General features: G+C 32.1%; 4 protein-coding genes across 5 annotated transcripts in view; 3 read left to right on the forward strand and 1 right to left on the reverse strand.

The window, feature by feature from the left end:
* Pat1 (Protein interacting with APP tail-1) overlaps positions 1 to 4,866 on the forward strand; it is a 34,940-nt gene extending 30,074 nt beyond the window's left edge. The window contains exons 12-14 of one of the 2 annotated variants that reach the window (XM_067288848.1): positions 1,006 to 1,196; positions 1,274 to 1,439; positions 3,608 to 4,866. In XM_067288848.1, the coding sequence (XP_067144949.1) occupies positions 1,006 to 1,196; positions 1,274 to 1,439; positions 3,608 to 3,843 (593 nt within the window). In that variant the 3' untranslated portion in view covers positions 3,844 to 4,866. The remainder of the gene's footprint in view (positions 1 to 1,005; positions 1,197 to 1,273; positions 1,440 to 3,607) is intronic. The other variant, XM_067288849.1, reaches the window with a different exon arrangement.
* LOC136990417 (beta-hexosaminidase subunit alpha-like) overlaps positions 1 to 26,409 on the reverse strand; it is a 376,498-nt gene that overhangs the window by 147,108 nt on the left and 202,981 nt on the right. The gene's annotated exons all lie outside the window — the stretch shown is intronic.
* On the forward strand, positions 6,778 to 10,777 carry LOC136990454 (carboxypeptidase D-like). Its single transcript, XM_067288840.1, is given in 10 exon segments — positions 6,778 to 6,856; positions 6,859 to 6,975; positions 7,045 to 7,142; positions 8,292 to 8,464; positions 8,538 to 8,725; positions 8,831 to 9,004; positions 9,094 to 9,246; positions 9,315 to 9,457; positions 9,535 to 9,630; positions 10,381 to 10,777. Coding segments are annotated over 10 exon segments (1,359 nt in total). The 3' UTR covers positions 10,519 to 10,777.
* On the forward strand, positions 13,778 to 24,602 carry LOC136990471 (U6 snRNA-associated Sm-like protein LSm5). Its single transcript, XM_067288858.1, has 5 exons — positions 13,778 to 13,895; positions 15,566 to 15,661; positions 17,917 to 17,944; positions 21,987 to 22,059; positions 24,493 to 24,602. The coding sequence occupies exons 1-5, from the start codon at positions 13,850 to 13,852 to the stop codon at positions 24,523 to 24,525; spliced, it is 276 nt and encodes a 91-aa protein (XP_067144959.1). The 5' UTR covers positions 13,778 to 13,849; the 3' UTR covers positions 24,526 to 24,602.

Genomic DNA, 26,409 nt, shown 5'->3' on the forward strand with positions numbered 1-26,409 from the left:
TCAGAAAATCAAATTATTTTATTTAGAAACTTCTTTGTTTTCTTAAAATAAGAAAAATGTTTTTCCATTTAAAGCATAATACTGACAACTACCTTATCAATTTTTCAGAAGATTTTTCTTTTTCTTTTTTTCCTGTTTAAGAATTTTGTATGTTGTGTTTAGGATGGATTTATCTATCATGTGTGATTTTTATGTTGTTCAGAGTCTTATCAATGATATTGATGTCTGTTTTGCTATTATATTGTTTTACCTGTTATAACAATCCAAGATGTCAACTGAAATTTGAATTTGTTTTGTTCTTTGTTGTTCAATGTGTGTCAAGTGATGTATGTGGAATAAAGTTTCTGTTATACATTCTTTTTAGATCAGCTCATTGTTTGATTTGTTCATTACTTTAATAGATACAGATCATGCTGTCATTTGTGCCAAGTGTCACTTCCATTGACATATTATTTTGTTTTGGATATCTGTTTGTGTTGTCAGCAAGAACAGTGTTCAGACCATTGATATAGTAATTTTTGGTGACAGTTTTATTATAACCAAGGAGACTGGCATAATTTTTAATTGTAAGCTTCTACATAATTCACAAGTGAAAACTATTAGTTTGGATGTTATCCAAATCAACCAATCACTTGTAATCTTGGATAACGAACTGGTATGATTGGAAGCAGGTCACTCACTTTATTTACAGTTTATGTACAGTGAGTGAGTGTACTTTTTATACTTAGAACTAGGTGTTTGAATCAATTATCATAATATGAATTCCTATTTTACAAAATTTATTTTATGCTTGCTTTGAGTTGATTTTATGATCAGAAGAGTTTGCAATCAAACCCAATTAAAGTTTTACAAGAAAAATTACATAAAAATAAATATGAATTTCATTTTAAAAAACATGCATTTTAACTTGTGTTTAGTCAAGTAAACAAAAACAATAGTAACAATGTTAAAAAGTGAAATAAATGTAGTAGAACTTAGAAGTAAATGATATATTTGTTTTAACAGCTCTTATTTTAGAAGAAATTGCCATTGATAACCATGATAAAGAAGCAGAACAACGTTTGTTATCTGAAGCTCAAGATTTACATATGTCAGCTCTTTTTGTTGCACAAAGAACTTTTGGAGAAATGAATGTTCAGACAGCCAAACATTATGGAAACTTGGGCCGACTATATCAATCAATGAAGCGTTTCAAGGTAAAAATAACTAAAATTTAAAAGTTTTTTTTAAAAATGCGTAATACTAACATAGTTTATTAATTTTAAAAAAAAAGGAAGCTGAAGAAATGCATCTTAAAGCCATTCAGATAAAAGAAAAATTGTTAGGTGGAGATGATTATGAAGTAGCTTTATCAGTTGGTCATTTAGCTTCTCTCTATAATTATGATATGTTACTGTTTGAAAAAGCAGAGAAGTTGTATTGTCGATCAGTAAGCATCGGTAAGAGAACATTTTATTATATATTTTGTTCTAGAAATATATTAGTGTTCAGAAAATTTTGTGAATAAACTTTAGCTATTTCACAAATTTATATTACACTTCAAACAAGTTTTTTCATTTTCCTGATTTAAATTAAATTAATGTTCTAATTTATTGTTGGGCTGCAGTTTTCAAATTGTAGACTTATTCTCACTCTTATCCATTGTCTGTCTTTCATTAGTCTTGAATGGAGTTAGATGAAAATTGAGACCAGCTAGGGCCAGAGGTTCAAATTGACTATATACAAACTTCTGGCCAGGGCCGGAAGTAACATAATTTTTTAAAATTAAAATATGATTTAAAATTGCAGCTCAGCATTGTGATGATGTCATAATAATATATACTGTATTCAATTTTTACAATTTACTTTTAATGATTGGTAATTTTTAAATGATGCTAATTTTTATTAATATTAAATGAATAGATAAAAAGGTTTCTATAATTGTTTAATATAATGCAGCATATTAATATGATACTGCACATTGTGCATTATCATTTTAATATGTCAAATACTTTCTAGCATTATAGATTTCTAATATAAAAATGATAAAAATGAATTTGAATACTACAAATACTTCCAACATTGCATCATATGTACAGACAATGCCTCTTTGGCATCTCTGGTGTAATTTGAGATAAGTAGTAGGCTATATCAATGGAAAAATTCTAAGAAGGATTAGTGTATGAAAAAGATTGGGAATTGGTTTAGAGCACAAATAAAAGAATGTATTTTACACTGCCATGAAATATTATTTCAGTTCAGAGTCAAAATCTTAAATCACAGCAAGAAAATTCTCTAGTAAAGCAGATATATAACCTATGTTTGTAATGATACATCAGAAATAATACAAATAATACATCAGAAATCTGAAAACATTAGAAAAGTCATGTCAATGATTAGATGCTGAAGTAAATCTTGATATATGTAATCAGCATAAAAAATTAGTGAATTAAAAACGTATTTCAACAATATAAAATATTCTATGCTTTAAATGTAAAAGTATGAGTTCTAATGTTAAAAGTTTATGAAAAATTTTAAAAACTTGGTACCATATTTTGAAATTTCTTCTATAATTTTTAAATTTAATATAAATCTGGAGCTCTGCCTTAATTTGACATTACATTCCAAAACTTGTATGAGCTGAAGCTGGGTTATGAGTCTGAATATATTTCTCATTTATTAAAAAAAGTTCAGTTGCTTTAAAGTAGCTGTACTTTTTTATTTTTTTAGTTGAATTCTGAAAGTTAGAGAGTTAATCAATTTTAATTTTTATCTAATAAACCAAATTATTATTATTATTATGGTGGCATTGGTGGAATATATTGTGTATTGCATATATAAGTTACCGGTGCCTAGCACTATACTAATCCAGGTTCAACAAAGCACTATGCATAACTACCTTACATGCTATTAATATGTTTATGTGCTGTTTGTGTATGTATCCATAAGAATTTCTTGATTGTGGCATGTGTTGTGTGGCAGCCTTTTGTAATGACACATGGGTCTTAACACTTTTGTGAAACACTAATGTTTCTAGATATTGGTGTATGTGGTATGATGCCTGTGCAGGAGATAATTACTGGCACAGTAAGTCCTTTTAAGTCATACTGTAATTGTTATATCTTGAATATGATCAGTCCTTAAAATGAAGACGAGTGTTATTAATTTTATAAATTTCTTAGTATAGATGAAATATAACTGTGTGAAAATTTCAATAAGAAAATGTATTTGTAATAAATCTTATTAAAAATTTAAGTTAGCTTATAGAATTCTTTCGAGTAATAATTTAAATCAGTAGTTTTAAAACGTTTTTGGCTCATAGTGCACTGTAAAACACAAAAAAAAAACATTTATGGTGCACTTTGTGCACAAAATTTACAATATATTAAATTATAATTAGCTGTGTACTGTAATAACTGATAACCTGTAGGCCTAACCTAGTTGTTTATTTACCATGGATGTAATAAATCTTTGTAAAAGTCTTTCTTCCCATTTTTAAAATATACTTTCATAACATTTGTGGCACATTTAGCCCTCTCTTGGGATGCATTGGCACACTGCAAATCAATGATTTAAATCATAACAAAATATAACACGAGTAAAGAATTCTTATCAATTTTGCTTTTAGGTATTAAATTATTTGGAAAAGGATACAGCGGCCTGGAATATGACTACCGGGGACTTCTCAGAGTCTACACGACTTTAGACGACTACGAAAAGACCGCCTATTATACGAGAATCCTCCATCATTGGAAACAGCTCCGCGACCAGACCACAAAAGTAGAAAACGAAATGTCTCCTCTCAATCTGCAAATTTTACCATTGAGTGTAGAAGAGATTTTTCCTATTTTCGAAAAACTGTAATAAATGTTAAATAATGTACTATAAGATTTGGATATGACCGCAGTTATCTAATGAAAAGTAATTATTAACATTTGTGTAAATGTATAAATATTTCAATTGTATATATTGACTTCCATACTTAATTTTTTCTGGATCTTGTTGTTATCGGTGTCATGTGCAAACTTTTGAAAAACAGCTCTCATTTCAGAGACACATTTTATGCAAACTCAATTTTTTCACATGTATTAAAATAAATCTTTATACTTAACGTACTTATTTGTACAAAACATTTTCTTAATCTAAATTTAAGATAAAGCAAACGTTTCGAAGAGTGAGCCCGCTTATCGGTTTTTTACCATTCTTCGGTGCAATTTTTGAAATTACCGATCCGGATTATGACGGTTTGCAAACAAGTTTGAGGAACCATTTTCACATAATACACAGAAGAAAAGGCAGAGAACGCCGCGACGGCCACCAAAAGTTTCCGCAGCGACGACAAGTATGTAATACATGGCGAGATGCTACCTTCCTTACATAACATCAAAAATTGAAAGAAAACAATTTTACAAATCGATTCTAACCTAATTTTTGCGGGGAAATCTTCAGCAAATTCCGATAATTTTTACTTCCAGTTTAAGTTTCATGATACAAAATACTTAATAAATTTTGGCACTCAAAGTTTGCACATCACTGATCTACACTGTGAAAAGTTTAGTGATACAACAGTTAATGATAATCAAAAACAATAAGATGTATTTTATTTCGGTCTGTTTGATGAAATATCCATTAAAAAATCCAATTTTGAGAGATAAAAATGAATTAAATTTAAATCTTCCAGATGATAATTTAATATTGTCTCTGACTTAGAAGAATTATCTCGTCATTCTTGAGTGTTACACTTAATTTTATTGTAAATAGAATTGGATTAGTTTAAACAAACAAAAAAAAAAGAATGTATCCTGTGATAGATTTGTGTTGTTTAGATATAGGTGATAACATGTTAAGTGACTTGTACAGAATAAATTTATATATTATCTATTGACAGACGTTGTAATTTTGTTTCCAAATTACTTCATTATACAACGGTGGATCCTTTTAAAAATGCTCTCAACAGCTTTAATTAGCGGGAATTTACGTGTGATAACCTCCCCTCGTATATCTTCACAGGATTATATAACTCGAGCCTTTCATCAATAAATGGCGATTGAAATCCGTATCGCCGTTATATCGTCCGAGATTAGAACGTTAAGAAAAATTGCGGATATTACATAGCCCGTTGCAAGACAGTTACTCAAGAAGGTCAACTACGTCACGAGGTAAAACGAGTCCTCTCCCCTCGAAAAACCCGGAAATCGTTTCGCGCCAGTCACGTGATTCCGAGATGCGAAGCGTAGAGCCAAGGTCCTGGAAGGTGCAGCTAGTTGAATGACCCGTAGCACGTTGACAATTTACGAAAACTCTCGACTAGTTTCTTAAAGGTAAGGATAACAAATGATCTTCGCATGCGAGTTTTTACCCAATTAACTTTAAATTAATCACAAAATTTTAATTATAATAAAGGGCCTTTTATATCTGACGTCACAAGAGTGGCGATTTCTCCATTCTTCAATGTTCGAGAGATAGCTGCTTTACTACCAGGCAAAAGTAGATTTTATCGCAACTTTTAGGGCCGAATTTATTTTAATAAGGACTTAAACTCTCGTTTTTTAAAAATTTAAGTAGGTTTAATCTTTAGTTTTCAGCCCTAAACTACAAACTTCCTCCGGAAGTTTGTAGTTTAGGGCTGAGAAACGTAAGATAAAACTTTGTTTTTTCGCGTATTTAAACTGTCACAGACCACTTTTTACTACATCGAATGTATTTATAATGCCTGTATTTTTTATTTTCTATGGCGTCAGTCTATTAAAATTTCCTACGGCGAAGTTTAGTAAGGATTTTTCAATTTAACCCCTGGTTAATTTGCCTTATTGTAAAACTTCAGCACAATTGTAATTTACGGATTATTTTGGCTTTAAAATATCAATAAACTTTGTGTTTAGGCCTTAATGTGTTATTTTTGTTAATTATTTGGGGTTTTTAAAACCTTAAAATTCAAAATAACAACAAAAATATTTAAAAATAAATGTATTTTATTGCTTAATAGGATTGTAAATAAACGGATTTCCTTCGATTTTACTTGTTAAATTTACAAACTTAATTTAAATTTAAACGGAATTAAGCAAATTTTAAGTAATCTTCATTAAAAAAAATTGTTTTATCAGTTAAGTTTCATTAAATTACACTTTTTTATAAGTTCACGTATGGTGAGATTTTCGTGGAAATTAATCTGCGTTATTGGCACGTTTTGCTTAATTTTAATTAGTTACAGAATTTGATTAATAGTTTTGACTAAATTAGGATAGTTTTAACCGATAAAACTTTCTTTTTTTAAAGGGAATTTTCGTTAAAAAGTCGGAGCAAGTCCATTAAATGTTCCACTAAAAAATGTAAGTAGATGATATGATTCTAAATGTAATTAAAATGAAATGATGATGATAATTACAATTGAAATGAAATGATGATGATAATTACAATTAAAATGAAATGATGATGATAATTACAATTGAAATGAAATGATGATAATTACAATTAAAATGAAATGATGATGATAATTACAATTGAAATGAAATGATGATGATAATTACAATTAAAATGAAATGATGCTGATTTTTCCGATCAAGAAAATTTTAATTTCGATACGATTTGATAACAAATCATCAACCCGAAACTTAACCTAAGTTACGGCCTAGTTCTCGTGACCCGGCTTTTAATAAACAAACGACGCAACTACACGCCGATGAACAAATTTTAATTTTAAGTTGGCAATCAATTTTTGCGCAACTAACCCCCATTTTTTCCCCCTACACTTTTATATAATTGCGGACGTAACCGCGGTTTTTCTTTTCAGTATCAAAAATGAAACCGGCCTACTGGTGCGTGTCTGGTTTCCTCATAATTCTCTTCTACATCTATCTGACGGCGGTGCAGTATGTCCGCGTATGCAAGTTAACTTTAATTACCACAACTACGATCAGATCACCACGCTTCTGCATCAGATAAGTCGGAAATATAGGGATTTTACTTTGCTTTACTCCGTAGGGAAATCCGTTCAAGGTGAGTTTAGTGTTTTAAAGGTTAAAGGGGGTGAATCATTCGAAATTGAAGTGTGCTTAACATTTACAGGTCGAGATTTGTGGGTGATCGTGCTTTCCAGATATCCTCAAGAGGAACCGCTTCTGAAACCCAATGTCAAATACATAGCCAATATGCACGGTAACGAGGTAAGTAATCTGTTTAATTGTCATTAAAATTCCCTTATGTAATTATTATCGCGTGTAATTAATTACCTGATTACAAAAATTATATTCTTAACAGTGGATCTTTAGGGGTGGCTCACTAGTGGCAGAGTGCATAAAACCGCTCTGAACCGCGCCTGACTAACAGGCCGGCCACGTGAGATTTTCCGGGTTTCTTCACGTGTCTAACACCTAAATAGGGGCCGGTTCCTCATAGGAAATCCTCCCGGAAGGCAACCAATCCCCTTAGAAGATTGATTGCCTTATTTTATTAATCTGGTCTTTAAATACAGGGTGGCCTAACCGTTAAATTGTCGACTTAATTTTTAAAACAATTGTATAAAAATAATACATTGTTTAAAGTCCATTTTATATTCACATTCATATTGGCAAGCGTATCTAGTACCTGGGCTTCTTGTGTGCGATGGAGTGGGCCCCTTTTGTCTTTTGTTTTGAACAAATAAAATGAGAAGAACCTTTGATTAATAAAAACAAAAAACAGTCTTATGATTAATTTATAGAAGTAGGAACCACTGCAAACACTTAAATTTTCTCCGGACCAGGGTAAAAATCCCCCGCTTCTCCCCTCCCGTTTACTGACTGTTGGGTCATCCTGTATTCGTTATTGCTGAGCGTAGAGTTAGATTAAATATGAGAAAAATATCGAATAAATGCAAATATAGTGCACAGATTTTAATTATATTCAGAATGGAGCGCTGAACCTGATTTAATGCCCTATAACTTTCTTTTCTGTTATATATATATAACAGAGGGGAAGTATGAAGATCGGTAGAAAAACGACCCCTCCAAGATTTTTACATTTTTGAACTCGGGGACCTTCAACAGTAGAGAAATGCAAGAAATTTGGGGGATTTTTTTGTATGTATGGATGTTTGTGTATAGGAGGCAAGATCTCCACTTTGAAGCTCAATAACTCGTGTGTTTTCTGTCAAAAATTTCTGAAATTTTTCAGAGAGGTTCCTATATTAGGAGAATCGACGATACTAAATTTTGGCGAGTAAAGGTCGAGGGGGTCGGGAGATTTTTACACGTAATTAGAATTTACAATTTTGTATATAGCCGATTATAGGAGGCAAATAATCGGTTATTGACATCGATTGATGATTATTGCAGGCTGTAGGAAGGGAACTGATGCTGCACTTAATTATGTACCTGATAAATAATTATCCTACGGATTATTACGTTCGCTGGTTGTTAGATAACACGCGGATACACATCATGCCTTCCATGAATCCGGATGGTTTCGAAGTAGCCGTTGAAGGACAATGCTCCGGGAATCAAGGAAGGTAAGAGAAAACTTTTAGCGCTTCGTTGCTCTCACGATACTTCGATATAACGTTTTTCTTTTCTCTCGTTTAGGTATAACGCTCGCGGGTTCGACTTGAATCGCAACTTTCCCGACTATTTTAAAACCAACAACAAACAACAACAACCGGAAACTAAAGCCGTTCGCGATTGGTTGCATCAGATTCAATTTGTCTTATCGGGAAGTTTACACGGAGGAGCTTTAGTGGCTAGTTATCCCTTCGATAATTCCGCCAATTCGAGTAAGTTCACTTTGTACGGTAGAACCTGTGTAAGCCGGAATCGCAAGCTTCCCGGTTTCCGTTTTAGACAGGTTTTATTCTATAAAAATGCGTTACTCTTTACAGTTTTTCAGACGTACGGAACACCATCTCTAACTCCTGATGATGATGTGTTCAGACTTTTGGCTTCCACTTATTCCTTCAATCACGAGAACATGCATCTTGGTATCCCCTGTTGGCAGGATACTTCGGGATTTCCTAATGGAACAACTAATGGTGCAGCCTGGTATCCTTTAACAGGTAGAATCTCTAAGTTTATGGTCTCATCCTCGGGTCTAGCGGGAGTAATTAATTAGAACTGTGTTTAGAACTTAGTTTTTCGTACGTAGGTGGAATGCAGGATTATAGTTACGTATGGGGAGGTTGCATGGAGTTAGTTTTCGAAGTGTCCTGCTGTAAATATCCGTACAGACAAGAGCTCCCTAGATACTGGACGGACAATAGGAAGGCTCTATTGAGATTTCTCGGTGAAGTACATCGAGGTGAGTGCCCGTACACGCGATTCTCGTGTAATTTCTTACAAAGTAAAGATTATTCTTGACCGTTTAAGGAGTGAAAGGCATCGTGAAAGACCCGAAAAATCGGCCCATATCTAGAGCTAGTCTGAAGGTTAAAGGTCGAGACGTGGGTTTCCACACCACCAACAGAGGCGAGTATTGGAGGATACTACTACCAGGAACTTACGTTATTGAAGTAAGCCGAATTTATGTAGGAATTCTCTTATCCGTGAATGAAATTGTAAATATAAACAGGTACTATAAATGATACAGGCTTATGCGGAAGGATACCAACCCATCGAAGTGAAAGTTGTAGTAAATGAGAAAGAAGTGACGGTCAGGAATATCACAATGTATCCATTCAGGAGAGTAAGTATAGAAAGTTTTATGCTATTATTTTATTAAGGAGCAAGTATTGTTAAATTTATTTACCTGTCAGAGGGAAATTTCCCAAAATTAATGACCCAATCATTCGATTTTCCAACTTCCTTGTGTGCTTGGATATCAAATTCCAAGCCATTTGTCTCGGATAAACAGACAGGAGCTCTCCCTAGAACTTTATAGAATAACAGCTTATAAATTTAGCAAAGATGTAGTTTCCCGTGTTTAAAATAAAGCAGCCTACGCCAGATGAACTTGACTCAAATGACGTAAAGTTATTGTAATTCGTACACGCCCTTCCTTTCGAAAGAAAAAAACATTTAGTTCAAAGACAAGTTGACATTTTGATTCGTTTATAATTTAATAAATAGCCCCTCGTTGTATCGCTCATGCAGGGTGACAAATCGGTTATAACTCATCTTATGGTGCGTTTTAACCGATGTATTTGCCCATTATTGGATAAAGCTCATTTGTATTTGGAAGACAAACGGAATATTCGAGTGTAGGATATAACGAGGGGCTACTGTACTAAAAATAATTATTTTGAAACATCAATTACAGTTAACTTTAAAAAACTGGCTCATACTAATTGCATTTATCTATGATTTTCAATCAAAAATTTGATGTCTAAATTGGTTTAGAATATCTCTAGATGAATTCTGTTAACCTTCGTCTTCTAATGGCTAAATAATAAAAGTGATTAATTATCGAGATAATCAATTTATGGCCTAATTTCAGGAACAAATAAGAAGGAACGAATCTCACTTTAACACTGTAGTTAGACCACCTCATCCCATTCGACGCCAAGGGCCACTGTCTTCCATTTTTAGTACCATCACCAATAGGCTCAACACTTGGATCAGCATCTTAGGATAGAATTTCTATCGTCCTTTGCCTTAAAAGATCCTGTTGATTTTTAGAATATGGATCGTTTCCTTAGACAATGGAGGAAATTGATCCCGGACACAGAATAGAAAGACCTAGCAGATGCTGCTTTAATTAAAGGCACATACCAGCAGCGGATTCTCATCATCATCTATGGAGAAATGTATAGATTACCAGAAAAACCGAATATTATTTATTTAAATATGTTTTCATAGAAAAATAATAATAAACATTAAGTTTTTTAAAAAAATTTTCCGTGTCTTGTGGTAAGAAGAAATAAAACAGCGCCATTGATTTAGTGTTGATCGACTCTCTTCCCTGTGAGCACTAAGAGGGCCTTTTTTGGCAAGCCCATTATGAGTTCGGTCAGGCCCTTAATGGGGCCGGACGGTGAGGGACTGGACCCGACATATCCGGATCCCCAACAATTTTTGGAGGCTTTTCGACCCGTCCGCATTCGATCCGAGCCCCCAAAAAGGTAGTTTGCCTTGTTAATAACTCAGAATGATTTATCAGTTGAAATAACAGTAGCGTGTAACAGTAATTCTCAAAGTAGGCGCTACCGCTCCCGGGGGGTCGGTGAGTAAACCTAGGGGAGAAAAGAAACAAAGGAACCGTTTGTCCCTTTCATCAGGTAAGAAGAAATATTGAGTTTAATGGTTTTCAGATATGGAGAACAATGTAAGGTAAGGACACAAAGTATGAGGCTCATGGAAAAATTTTTCTAAGAATAATTCCAAGATTTTTCCACCCATGGAAAAACGGATTGGTGCGTTGGGTATAAGTTTGTGGAACCAAGGGAGCGGTGGCCCAAAAATGTTCGGAAATCACTGATGTAACACAATAATAGAACCCAAAAGTGGCCGACTGGATAAAACCACTAAACACTGGTCTTGGGTTCGCGCCCGACCAACGGGCTGTCCACGTGGAGTTTTCCGGGATTTCTCCAAGTTTATAACACCTAAATAATCAGTTTTTCATAAAAGACCTTCTAGGAGACATCCCCGCGGCAGATCACTCGCGTGTCGCGTTGCCGTAATCAAATAAAATAATGGATTACCTCCGCCCAAAAAAGTTTCTTAATTGCGTATTGACACAAATTTAATCTGTGTCGTTCCCATTGTCCACTACGAAACCCTTCTATCTCAAAAAAAGGTGGGAAGTAACCGATTTTGTAATTGGAATATTACGTTATTGCATTAATTTTTACGTAAATTAATCGGATTATAGACCTAAATTACTATGTGTGTACTAAAATTTGACCCTGAAAATTTCAAAATTTTTCGAGTCTGGTGAAATTCAGCTCGAAATTCGAATATTTTATGAAATTAAATTTACATATCTGATACAGAAAATGTCTAATTTTTGATTTTAATGAAATGGGTCTTGTATTATGGACGACAATTGCTTAAGAGTTTGCATACTTAAACCCTCCTACAGAACTTCTTAAACAAATTTATATGATTAATGGTTTCGATGCAGTTATTAAATATAATAATGTTCGTTATTTTATACATTGGCCAACTAGTTACCCAGTGAATAAAACCTCGGAAAACTGGTTGCGAGTTCGCGCCTGCCAACAAGATGGCAGCATGGATTTTTTACAGGTTTTCTTCATGCCAATGGACTAGGCACGTGGCGTTCTTCGGGTTTTCTTCATATTTTAAAACCTAAATAGGAGCAGAAAGTCTTCCCGGGAGACATCTCGCACGTTAGATCGCCCACGTACACGTTTTTTTTTTTTTTTTTTTTTAACTCTTTCCGCTTTGTGGGCACTAAGAGGGCCTCTTTTAGTAGGCCCATTATGGGTTCGGCCAGGCCCACAATGGGGCGACCGGGTGGTGAGGGACGGGGCCCGACATATCCGAACGGACCACCCCCCGAAAAATTCCTGGGGATTATTTGACCCGTTCGGATTCGATCCCGGGTCCCCCAGAGCGGTAGGCTGCCACCTTTACCGCTCGGCCATCCGGCCGCCACGTACACGTTGCCTAATTCCACAAATCCAATCCAATCCTACAATCCCATGAATAATTTCTGGCGTTGCTCGCCCAGATTCAAACTTTTTAAGAAAAATATATATACACATTTTTCTTAAAAAGTATGTATATGTGTATATATATATATATATATATATATATATATACATAAATTCGGAAAAATTGCCTCAATTTTAACAATTAAATATTCATAGTTAATTGAAGAAATTGATCCGAAATTACGGAATTAAGATCAGATAGAACTTGTTTAGCCAACAATTAAATGCAATATTGTAAACAAAAAATAAATAAATAAATAAATAAACTATGGACTCATTACAATTTAAACGTAACAACTTACTGGTAAACAGAGTCCATCAGTGGCCGAATAGATAACACTAAACATTGATAAGGTTCGCACCTGGTTAATGGGCTGGCCACGTGCAGTATTTTCATTACGTTTGTAACACCTAAATAGAACCAGTTTTCCATACTTACCCCATAGAAAGTCCTCCCGGGAAACATCCTTTCTCGGCAGTTCGCCCACATGTCGCTTTCTGTAACCAAACAAATGCAAACTGAAACTGCAAATATTTCGTATTTCAAGCAATTGTTTAGTAAGTGTGGAGTGGAGTGATGCAGATAACCAAATTAGGCAGCGTAACACAGGCGATCTGTCAAGCAGAGTCTCTCCAGAGGACTCAACAGGAACTGTCCCGTATTTAGGTGTTAGAGAAGTAAAGAAAACCCAGAAAAGTCATGGACTATCTTAGCGTGATTCAAAATGTACCGTACTTCCATGTCTAACAAAACGTCGTCGTGGCAAATGAATGTAGAACTGAGATATGAAACAGAACCGTGTGGCTATGATTCTAGTTCTTAAAAAATTTCCGACAAATGTTTACGGTCCGAAGTCAACCGCTTTTCACCGAAATTTTTAATTTAAGGGGCTTTAAGAGAACTTTAAGAGGCAAGCATTCGACTGAAGAGTTTTTTGCTTAATTTATAAATTATTTTTTCGGAGCAGATCATCCTAAGTATTTTTTCCAAAATACGGGGTAATGTTGAGGTCGCTTTATCACGTGAAGCCTTTGTTCGATTGTGCTCGCACCTCCCGATCCTAAAATGAATATTTATGTTTCTCTGGATTGTCAAAGACACACATATATATATATTAATATGCATTGCATGAGCAAAAGTTATTTAGGGGAATTTCAGTTGTGTTTAGGGAGTTTTTACGACGGGAGGTTGGCAACACTATACGAAACGTGGCGCCATTTTCGTTGACGTTAGTTTTGAATCGAAGGCTTGCGCAGTGTAAAATTATTTTCAGTTTATAAATTATGGCTTTAACAAGTATACCGAATCCAACAACTTTATTACCTTTAGGTAAGTTTACCGTCGTTACACAATAAATATAATTTCAATAAAATGTAATTGTATTAAAAAATTCATGGTTATATAATGGGTAGCTGTCGAGACCGGCATGGTCGGAGTGCCACCGTAGGGGTATGGTTCGTTAGACATTATTTGATCGCACAGGGGTCTACAATTTGGGGGGTAAGATTCTAGGGTTGCCTGAGGGGACGGGACCCCCTCAGGCAACCCTAGAATCTTACCCCAAGTAGAACTAGAATTCGTTGCTGGCGGTGATACAACAAGCTCGTGGACTGCTCTAAGACCACCAAACGAACAGATATACTAAAAATTCCGAACACCAAATTACATCATGCCATGCCGGGATATATGTAATAACAAACAGAACCAATTTGCAGTGTATATAAACAAAAAACATGATCTCTGCACAAACGTTTTCTAACTCCCGAGTTCTTCTTTGGGTGCAACTGAATGGTTACCCGATGGAATGACCTTCGGGACGAGCATAAATTTATAAACGTTTTTAAAAGAATGTAATTCGAACGATCAATCAAACTATAAATATAAACTTAAAGTTGTGCAGACGTTGTCCTGCGCATAACAATCAATCGACTAACGACTAAAAATTAGACTCTGCTTGACGCGACTGTATCGTGTCGAGTAGACCCTGCCGGGCCGTCGACGACGCCGTTTCTTCCTTAAGATTTATACGTGATGCAAAGTTAGCTTTAAAAATTTCTATGGCTTCCGACCGTCGGAGGTGTTCCTTGTGCAATTTGAGAAATTTGGCCCATGTGAAGTCTGCCACTATTTCTGAATTCGCCGTATAGGTAAAGAGTTAATTCTGAACACAGCGAGTCCTGTGAGTCTTTTTATAGTATACTGGGATGTCAGTTTTAAAGCTTCTGTTGGCATTACCTGGTATGCAATTGAACCACGATTCTAATGATTTACATACCTGTCTGAGACATAACTATAAACAGCTTTGCAGTAATCGGACAATTCTATCTTTTTTTTTTATCAATGAATGTGTGTGTTGGTTTGAGATTAACATAATGTATGCCAAAAACATTTACAAATAAATATTTATGTAACTTTTAGACTTTGTATAGTTGATTAAAATATTTTAAACTGGAATGATGTAATACATATTTCATTGTGTGGGTGAAGTAATTGAATTGATCATTCCCAATCATATGCAGTAGTTCTTATTCAGTAAGGGTAAAAAATTAACTTAGAGCTTTTATGAGCCACTATTACATCTCGTGGGCAAATTTACCTTGAACATGGTAATTTATATGAAATTAAGCATACGTGAATACGAGGAGAAAAATATCAATCAGACCAACTGCATGTATGTCATTGTTATGGAAAAAGCACTTGTTAATTCAGCATAAATGCATCTTAATGAACTAATATTCTTGATTTTATCATAAACTATTTTTAGGTTATAATTGTAGTGCTCAATATAATAACATACTATTGAATAAATTTCATTATGAATATTGTGTGATGTTCACTCAAGTTAGAATTTATACATGTGAATTCTTTCATTAAAAAATTTAATGTAGTTACTACATAAAATGCTTTTTAGGATACTTTAAAAATACTATATAGTTTATTTTACAAATAATATAAAATTGTATAGTATATTCTGAATAAGTATCTTTGTTTTATTCCAGAATTAATCGACAAATGTGTTGGTTCTCGAATACACATTATCATGAAAAGTGATAAAGAAATTGTTGGTACATTACTTGGATTTGATGGCTTTGTCAGTATCCTTTCTTGTGAAAAAGTTCTTTTATTATTATTTGTGATGTTTTGTTCATTTTTTGATATTTTAATAACAAATATTTTTGAAAAAATTTAAAATATGTATAAATAAAAATAACTAATTGTTAAATAAATTAATAATAAAAATAACGATTAGTTATTTTTATTTATACATAACAAACTAATAAAAATATAATAAAATAACTTATTGTATAAATAATAATAATAAAAATTAACAATTTGTTATTTTTATTATTAATTTATTTAATGTAAAGAATGTTCAAGATGAAAGCATATTTTTTGATCTATATCAGTAAACTTATTTTTGATGTTAGTTCATTTTTCATTTAAATATAAAATAATATTGATACTGATGCATTTAAAGAATTTTATGACAGAAGTTTAATAAATACATGTTATTTTTATTATTAAATTCCTTTTCATTTTTGTATGTGATAAAATTTGGTTCTTTTTTGTTAGTGGAATGCCAGTTGTATCTTTATTCTGATGCGCAGTACTGTCGTCTTCTAAGACTATTGCATTTAGCTATTTAGCCCACACAACAGTGTCGGCTTTGAATGGCCCACTTGACTGTTCATGGGGTACTTGATGTTATATAGTTTTAGGGGTGTGGGGGGCTTGCACTCACCCGGGTGCTGAGGTGCAAGTGGGACCCTTTGTGAGATATTTGCCTCCAAAGGTCAGTTTTTAACATGTATCAGTATACTGCTTATTCTACATGATTCACATTTAGCGAGCAGCAAAGCATGTTCACAAAGGGTCAACAGTTCTGGGGTGGTGAGAAACCCCCATTCAGACTTGAATCTTACCTGTTGCTGTACATATCGGCTAGCGTCCCGTTAACAGAAAAGTACCATAAATTTTTATCTTTTTCCTTTCTGTTTGTTGATCATTTACTTTGTTATTAATATAAAAGTCTTTGTCTTTGTGTGTGTGTGTGTGTGTGTGTGTGTGTGTGTGTGTGTGTGAAAGAGAGAGTGAATTTCTTATAACTCTTGTACCTTTTGTCTTATCCAGATGGAATTTTGGCTTTATGTCCTGATGGAAAGTATAGGCTACTTGTTTTTGCAGAAATATTAGCCATAAAATGTTGTTGCAGTGATGTTAGTGATTTCATTTAGTTTCTGCTTGATGATGATAATTTCCCCTTAAGTTACATTTTTTAATATTTTGGCAATGGCATGTTTTAAACATACTTCATTAAATTTAAATGTTAAAATAGATAGCTTTATTGTGTCACTTCTATAACAAATTTTATAAAAATTTCCATAGTGACCATGTGATGTTCTATTAGCCAATCAAAAGTAACAATCTAACAAGCCCATTATTTAGAAAGTGTTATCGCTCATCTAACTAACATACATGCAATTTATCTGTTTTATCAACGTGGAATTAAGAAATGGCTTTGTCAAGGACTGCAGAAACAGCATCACATCAATCATCAAAACAGTATTGAGGTGTCTATTACTAAAGGAAGACAGCAAGGAAATCTTTTAAAAGACAATAGATTGTTTACTCAGAATGTAGCCTAAAAAAAAAAAGATTTGTAATATTATTTTAATATAAAGGCCTAAATCTGTTTGTGTGTGTGTGTGTGTGTGTTCTCTATAACTCCTACTACTATTGTCTACTCCAGGTGAAATTTTGTTTTGTTGCTCTGTTACAACAGATTATAATACTACAAATTAAGTAGTTTATACTAACAACTATTTTTGAATTTCTTGAAATCTCTACTATTCTCAATTCTTCAATCTCTACTTTCTCATAAAAAGTATTACATCGTGCTTGATGGGAATTTCTGGTATATAAATAAAGAAATATACTTTTGTCTTGTTTTCTTTTTAGTTATGTAGCTTCTTAGCATTTTCAGTATTATTTCTTTGGGAGTGGCGCACTTAATAATATACAATATAATATGTAGTATCTCATATACAGTATATGAGATACTGTATTATTATAATGTTAGTTGTTAAAACAGTCTTCGTTCAAATGAATTTTTTAATGTAAACATTGTTTTCTCCAGTTGCTTGGAATGGAAAAAAATAGATGTCCTTTAATAAGGATCTACTATATAAAACAAATAAAAATGCTTTGCTAAGTTAATCATTATTTATTCTTTTATAAAAAGAAACTACTTCCAAACTCTGACTCTAGTTTGTAAAATGAATGAAAATTGAATACTTCTAAGTATTAATAAAGTTTAATAAAAACACAATTTCTTTAACGCTGTCTTTAGATATGGTTTTAGAAGATGTGACTGAATAGTGAGTATTACAGAATCCATTTATATTTACTTTTAATTTTACAATGATTAATCTTTTGTCTGTAATTATTATACATTCTATAATTTAGTGTGACTAAATTCTTCTGCCAAAATATATCTTTTAATTGGATTAGGTCTAATTATAAAAATATAATATAATATAATAATGGCAAATATAAGTGAAGGTTTCTTTTTGAAAACTTATTTATTTTTATTTCTTCATTCTTTATCAGGGTTGTTATAACAATCATCAATTTGTTTATTATCATTATCCAATAGATATAGTAAACTCCTGATTATCTGGGCTAATGGTGGGGAGAGGTGGCACAGATAATTGAAAAACACGGATAATCCGAACTATAATTACAGTATTTATTTCTAAAATACAACATATTATACATTTCTAAGGCAGACAATTATTTTAACATGTTTAATGCTCATTATTATTAAGAAAATCTTGATTTTGGTTTGTTGCAGGAATCTTTTAATGATTTAAACATCTAAATATGAACACTTGCACACTTATAGGATGCATAAACACGAAAGTGAGCAACTATTTAAAAAATACATACACATATAATTATTTTTTTTTAAATTAAATTCATGCACAGATAATCTGCAAACTGGATAATCAGGAGTTTACTGTACTTCAATATTAATTAATTTGTAGAATTTCATTGGATGGCAATTAAGTTTAAAAAATTAAATTGAAGACAATCTGTTGAAAAAAGGGTTCTCCATTTATTCACTTTCAATGTTCCAGAACACAAACTTTTGACGACTGACTTTTCATTGTGAGCTACTTGGCCATCAAAATTAAAACTTCCTGTAAAAACAGAAAAGCTACTAGAAATATTTGTCACCAGGAGCAGCTGAAAATCTACATTACCAGCATTTGTTTCTACTATATAAATAGCTCTATCATCCCCAAGTGGTAAGGATGGAAGAAAAGAAGAAATCTGTGGCATTATCAGTTCCAAATTTTAAATCTGTGTTTTTAATAAGATATTTTTTCTTTATTTTTAAGGGACGTTTTAATTTTGACAGCCAAGTAGCTCACAATGAAATGTGAGTTGTCAAAAGTTTGTATTCTGGAACATTGAAAGTGAATAAACGGTGAATCCTTTTTAAACAGACTGTGTCTTTAATGTTATTTTTGTTCACGTTCATATGCAAGAATGGATAATCATCTGTCATCTGGAAAGGATGTCATATTCCTTTATTTTGGTAGAAATTGCCTAAAATTGCAGCATCTAAAGTAACTCTCTTCCAAGAATATGCCCTTAGGTTTATTTTTGATCTATTTATTGATAAATGCCACAGATTTCCCAACATCTGGTGGCTTACAGAGTGAAACTTGAAAAGGTGATAATGCGTAAGGTTTTGGTTGTAAGCAATATGAATAAGCCATGATAAACTCCACTCAAACTGAAAAGTAATAGAATTTGTTCTGTTTTTGGGTGCTCTTCAAGTGTCAGTAATAAAATTAGTTTGCGTAAGTTTCTCATTAATAAAAAATTGTGTTTGGAATGGAAGAGAAAGCTGAAGATTGGAAAGAAAATCACAAACAACTTTTATGCATATAGCAAGCACTTTTTAAAAGATTCCTTTTTCATTCCAGATTAGTATTTAAAGGAACTTCTTTGTTTTAATTTATGGTACTTAAATTGTTTTTGAGGTGTACAATATCTAAGCCACATGTACAAAATTATATTTAGCAAATCCTCACATTCCACGTAAAGCCATTAAGACTAAGACCTGGTGCCGTTCCTTCTCGGAATTTACCTGCAAGTTTCCACAAACATGCTCTTATTCTGAGAAAAAAAGCTCAACTGACAGCAAGAAAGGAGTGAGCACAAAGGAGGAATAGTTTCCAGCTCTGCATTATTTTTTCAGTTGTAAATACTGTGGTTTAAGAAACAGAATTATCTGAGACTGAAGAAGGTAATATTTGCTGGTGCTAAAATTTAAATTTGCCATACAGAAGATTAACCTTATTACATAAGATTAAACTTTAAAGTGTGTCATATAATTGCACACTTTAAAAGACATTAAAGTGTGCAATTATATGACCATCTAAAGATGAAATTTTACAGAATATACCAGAATGTTTTTGCCATTACAGGACTGTTTGTTTAATATTGAATTGTACTGAAGTAAAAATGGAGAAGCCTATCTGTTTACACAGTAAAATTCTAACATACAGAGTATTCCCATTATTACAATGGACACAATAAAATTTATGGTAAGAATTTCTCCAGCTGGACTAGTTACATTTATCAGCAAAGCATGTGATGGTCGAGCATCTGATAAAGTTATCACATTAGAAAGTGGCATCTTAAAGAAACTAGAAACGCATGATGTTATTATGACTGATAAAGGATTTCTAACTGAAAAACTGTACAGTTAAGGAGGACTCAAATTAATAAGACTTTCATTTCTTTGAGGTAAAAGCTAATTTTGAAGTGAAGAATCTAATGAAAATTTGGCAATTGCTCAAGTGTGGGTTCACATTGAACATTTATATGTTTGTGTTGATTGTGTGAATGTTTTTATGTGAAATAAACATAATTAATTACAAATATTTATAAACAGGTCAATATACTTAGATACAAACAAATGTTATTAAACATTTTAATTTTTTAATACATTAAAGTAGTTATAGCTAATATACTGTGAAAATAGCATACTATAAAGTATATATAAGACCAACAGTGTTCTCTTCTTAATGTTACTCATGATTGGTCTTTTATTAATGGTTTTTATGGGATTAACAAATTTGCTATTACAGTCAGGATTGAAGTTGTTACATTATGTAAACAGGCTTACAAATTTTTTGGTTTCGAGTCATGCAATTCAATCATGTTTTATTAAATCTGATGATAATGGGTGCATTTCTTTCTAATAAAGTTTGATGTCTGCCTTTGGTGTGTTTTGAAAGTGCACTATCTTCACAACATTTGTACCAGCATTTTCTGAAATTTTTATTGCATTTCACTACTTAAAGCAGGAGTATCTACTTTGAATATGCAAAGCTGGGATATGGTGTGGCTTCATAAGTACAAATCAGGGATTTTACCCTACCCCATTGCTTTTTCATGTCAGTGAAACTGAATTCCAGCTGTTCCAAAGAATATGTAAAAAATAAACAATTAACAAATAATTAGGTGAACAACAAAAATTGTTCGCCTAAGGCATGTAAAAGAATATTGTGCATTTTTGTTCTTCTCTTGACAGTTTCTTTGTAAATATTACGAACTATCTGTGGACTTAATTTATCTTTGCATAAGAACATTAGGGTTAGTTATGTTGTTGATAGACACTGCAAGATTTGGTTTAGAGGAATAGGTTTGCAATAAAAATTGGTTGTCAATAATTTATAGTAGTAGATACCTATTTAAATCATTAAAAGTAATTGTCTGGAGTATTGTTACTAATAAGTCTCCAGATAGCTCTTCGTAATATTTATTCTTAAATTTTATGACAAACAAAACTTGCCTGTTAAGAAATAGGAGTGCAGCAACCTGAACTGCATTTGCTGGAGCACTGGGCTTCTATCAACTCTTCTCAAAATTCAATTTTATGGGGGTAAAATTGTGGTGTTGTGGTCTGTCTGTCAACACAAAGCAAGTATGTGCCAATTGCCATTAATGTTTTTTTTTTTCACTCCACAAGAAATATGGTATAAACCTCTTCATTTTCAACCAAGCAGAATTTCCTCTCAAATTTTTCTAATTTCAGATACTTTAATACATCATTTGATGATAATGTCATAATTATATACAAGTTATAGAACTCTAATACAGTTTACACCTGGATAAAAGAACGTGCATGTACCCAACTCGCACATGAACAAACAGCTATCACCTTTTCGCTGAAACTCTGAATGCCCTCTATACAAAGTGGCACTTCTTGTTGGCATAAAAAGTGATTTAATAAAAGTTGCTACAAATAATGTTTTTCATAATTTAATTTATAAATAAATTTTTAGTGTAATAAAATATGATGAAATGTTTTTTTATTTAAAATAAATCAATTTTCAGTGAAAGCACTCCAGAAGGTCGAAGAGTCACAAAATTAGATGAAATTTTGTTGAATGGCAATAACATAACAATGGTAAGTTTAATCCCTTAAAATCAAAGTAAAAATTTATTTAAATTTGAAATCTAGTAATAATAATGTAAGTTAAGTTTTTATATACAGTGTTTTAAAGTGTAATCAAGAAACTTTAGTAATAAATAGAAAAACAATTACAAAACAAAAAACTGTTACACATGCATATGTTTATTTTGAATTTATATTTGGAATGTTATATTTATTGGAAAACCAAAAATAACCTTACAGATTATTAAAAATTTCAAGGAATCTTCATTATGTTTTTATTAATCATACAAGAGACATCAGAAGTTTTTCTGAATTAAACCAAAAACTGCCTTAATTATTCAGGTCTTGGGATATTTATATATACAGTAGAGCATCGATTATCTGATCCCCGATCAACCGTCACGTCGGTTAACCGACTGCGTTCTAGTCGGCAAATTCAAATGTCCGCTAGTGGTATGGTGCTACAATATTTGGCTATGTCTTGGCTACTTTAATATTATTTTTGTTAAATTTTTGAGTGGTTTAGCTGGCTCGACCATGAAAGGGAAGCCAGTATTTAAACGAGGCTTAATTTTCTATTTTTCTTTATTTTTGAATTTATTTTGTGCAAAATAAAGAAATAATTTTTACCGATACAATAGCAACGATTATTATTTTAAAAAAAACAATTTGTTAGGCTTAACGTCAATGAAAATTCAACACAAAGTACGTTAATAGCGATATACTAATACACTAATTACATGGGATATACCAGGGGTGGGCAAGCAAGAGTTCAGTGGGAGCTGAAATATAGGTTTTGCAAAATGCATGGGAACTGCAGTTCTGTACTGTCGTGGCGAATAGTATGGTAAGGCGCACAATTTTATTATATAATATAAAACAAATATTGAATTTTTTTTAATAAACATATTTTCACAAAATTATAAAAATAATAATAATCAAACAGAAATTAACACTTTCAGCAAGAGCCACACGTAACTCAAAAAGAGCCGCATGCAGCTCTGGGAGCCACATTTACCCATGTCTGGGATATACTAATATACTACACTAGTAATGTATTTTATCATACTTTTTGGTTATCCATTTTTTCAGTTATCCGACCAACCCGAGTCCCCAATTGAGTCGGATAATCGATGCTCTACTGTATATATTTTTTTAATGAATTTTTGATACAAAGTGAAAAAACTCAGATATAGGATAATTGTTTATATTTCTCTCTAATTGTCATGAAAACAATTTCAGTTTTCTCAATTCATCTGAAAACTGAAAAATTTCTGCTAATCTACTATGAGAACAATAATAAATAGCATATTTTCATATATAAACACAGTTAATGCATGATCTTTTCATTCCATTATTGTTATTCATACTGACCTAGTAAGATTCCGCAGTTAAATTAGATTGTTTTTCCAAAATAGAAATGCCAGTTTTATAGATTTTTAAACAAAACAGATCAATATATATTTTATTATTCCAATTTTACATTACAATTTTTCACATCAACGTGCTATCAAAATTATGTAGACAATTTATTACATGCAAATGAGTTTCTCATATAAAAGGACATTTTAAGTAAATAGTATATTTTCTTAAAGAAAAAATACTATTTACATATGTACATATGGTTATTTACACAACTAATTCTTTAATACCATTTACATAACATTAATATTAATAAATTTATGAAATATATTTAAGAGGAGTAATTAGTTTTTAGGGTTAAATAGTCTTTCAGTAATTTGGGATATGAAAAGCTGTCATAAAAGAGAAGTATGGATATTTTATCCATATGCTGATAATTTTTTAAGTTAATGCCCGAGAAAGTATCAGCAAATGTAAAATTGTTTTGCATTTACAGGAATATTGAATTTGTTGTATGAACAAAAAAACAGTTTGATCACTTACACACATGCATGAGAGCTACCCAGATATTTGAAATGAAATACAAAACTTCGTAAAATTGACTTTACTAAAGCATAATTTAATGTATACTAATCTTTATCATGATATAGTATAAAAACATTCTCTTTCTTTTGCTCTGATTTAATTACTTTCTAAGGCACTCAGTATTATATTTTAACATTTTGGATATGAATTTTAATGATAAATTGGTTCTATAAGCTTACTCTATGTACTAAAGACTGTGTGTTTAGAATAAATTATATACAATATTTAACATGATTTTACTTTAAAAAAGTTCTTGTTATAAATAAATTTATTTTATGAATTTATAGTTATTAATTGCAATAAATCTCTCAGTAACACAATTAAAAATATTTATTGGCACAAATTTAAAAACTTATAAGAAATTGCTATATTAAAACATGATTTTTGTAGGTGTTTCCATCCTAACGTTTATTTTAAAGGATAATTTAGTCAATTTTTATTATTTTCGTATTTTATTTTAAATTATAAAGTAAAATTTGAATGTATTTCTATTTACAGATGGTACCTGGAGGCGATATGCCTGACACCTAATTAAATTTATCTAATCTATTTATGTTTCCATTTTGTGAATGTAAAAAATATCTAATAAAAGTTTTTGTGAGCTAAAATTTCTTTTAAATTTTTATATAGTTTGCTTTGAAAGTTTCTGAATTTTATTGACATATTAATAACAAACAATTTATTTTTAAAACACAATGTAGTGTAAAGAAAAACATTCCACCATTCAACATCCTTTATTCAATTTTCTCTTACATTAGTCTAGACATGTTCCAAACATTTACTGCTCTTCAGTTGATTCTGTAATATGACATACAATCTTAAAGCATAACTCATCCCGACATAGATATACAAGGGAGTGATGGTCACATTTTATTTTACAATTATTTAAAAATCTAACAATAACTCATCACTTACCACTCTATACTGTGGAGTGATGTAAAACTCAAAAATCGAATTTCTATTGTTATTATTATTAAAACACTGCAATCTAAAACTTCACACCAAAAACCATGTGATTTGAGACATTGAAGTAACATCTCAAATCACTCAGTTTTCAGAATGAAATTGAATGGTCAAGTACATTGGATTTTAAAAATGAATTAAAGATTCAAAACATAAATAACACATGATTATAGTTTCAAAGCAACCAAAAATAACATATAATTAAAATTACAAATCAACAATAAGACACTGACAATTTTATAAAATTAAATTTAAAATTAATTTTATCAGGATTTATTATTAAAAGTGCATATACAACATATTGTTCAACAAATTACCGAGATTTTTGTTTCTCTGTACTTCTAATAAATGATGATATTTCGAAAACAATCCACATACCGGTACATCTAATATCCAATATAACTTCTTAAGCCTTTTAAATTTCCGGTACTCAATACTAACAAACAACCAATTAACTAACGTTTTCGATCGCCTCCGCGATCTTCGTCAGGTTTTCTTCCGACGGTTTCGAAATAGAATGCAAATAGAATTCTTTCAAACTTCAAACGATCGAACCTCTCCCGCGTGCAATACTTGCGAACGATCCAACATGCATTTAATCTCCATGAAACAATCATAAAAATGACTCTGTCCATCCGTACAGGAATACTACACTACTCTGAGATGCTACCATTGCGGGCGCACTTCGGAGACATATCGCCACGCATATGATAAAACGTTGCCATCCTTGAAATTGATACATTTCCCCGATTTTGACGCCTTGTAAATCTCAAGGGTCTCCAAGGCCCTGATGCGGTCCGTGTCAAATGATGTTTTAATGAGATAAATCTTAAGGGCCTTGGAGACCCTTGAGATTTACAAGGCGTCAAAATCAGGGAAATGTATCAATTTCAAGGATGGCAACGTTTTATCATATGCGTGGCGATATGTCTCCGAAGTGCGCCCGCAATGGTAGCATCTCAGAGTAGTGTAGTATTCCTGTACGGATGGACAGAGTCATTTTTATGATTGTTTCATGGAGATTAAATGCATGTTGGATCGTTCGCAAGTATTGCACGCGGGAGAGGTTCGATCGTTTGAAGTTTGAAAGAATTCTATTTGCATTCTATTTCGAAACCGTCGGAAGAAAACCTGATGAAGATCGCGGAGGCGATCGAAAACATTAGTTAATTGGTTGTTTATGTTAGTATTGAGTACCGGAAATTTAAAAGGCTTAAGAAGTTATATTTGATAATATTTCTTTTATTTTTTTGGTAAAAAGTAAAAATGTTAATTTTGTAAGAAAACCCAGGAAACTTCACACTGCCAGTTCGAAACCACGACCACTACTGGTGTTCGGTGGTTTTATCCGCTCGGTTACTGGGAGGTACTTATTGGGCTGCAATTGAAAAGGTTGTAGATCTATAAATTCCCACTGTTGTCCATCTGTTTCTGTCCTTCCATATTCTTGAC

Source organism: Centruroides vittatus, unplaced genomic scaffold (assembly GCF_030686945.1).
Source record: "Centruroides vittatus isolate TY-2023 unplaced genomic scaffold, ASM3068694v2 scaffold_932, whole genome shotgun sequence".
Lineage (NCBI taxonomy): Eukaryota > Metazoa > Arthropoda > Arachnida > Scorpiones > Buthidae > Centruroides > Centruroides vittatus.

What these genes read in the sequence shown, in the direction of transcription:
- LOC136990471 (XM_067288858.1), top strand. Translation starts at nt 13,850, where the DNA reads ATGGCTTTAACAAGTATACCGAATCCAACAACTTTATTACCTTTAG. An exon ending in AACAACTTTATTACCTTTAG is followed by an intron (nt 13,896 to 15,565) that starts GTAAGTTTACCG and finishes GTTTTATTCCAG; the next exon opens with AATTAATCGACAAATGTGTT. An exon ending in TGGATTTGATGGCTTTGTCA is followed by an intron (nt 15,662 to 17,916) that starts GTATCCTTTCTT and finishes CGCTGTCTTTAG; the next exon opens with ATATGGTTTTAGAAGATGTG.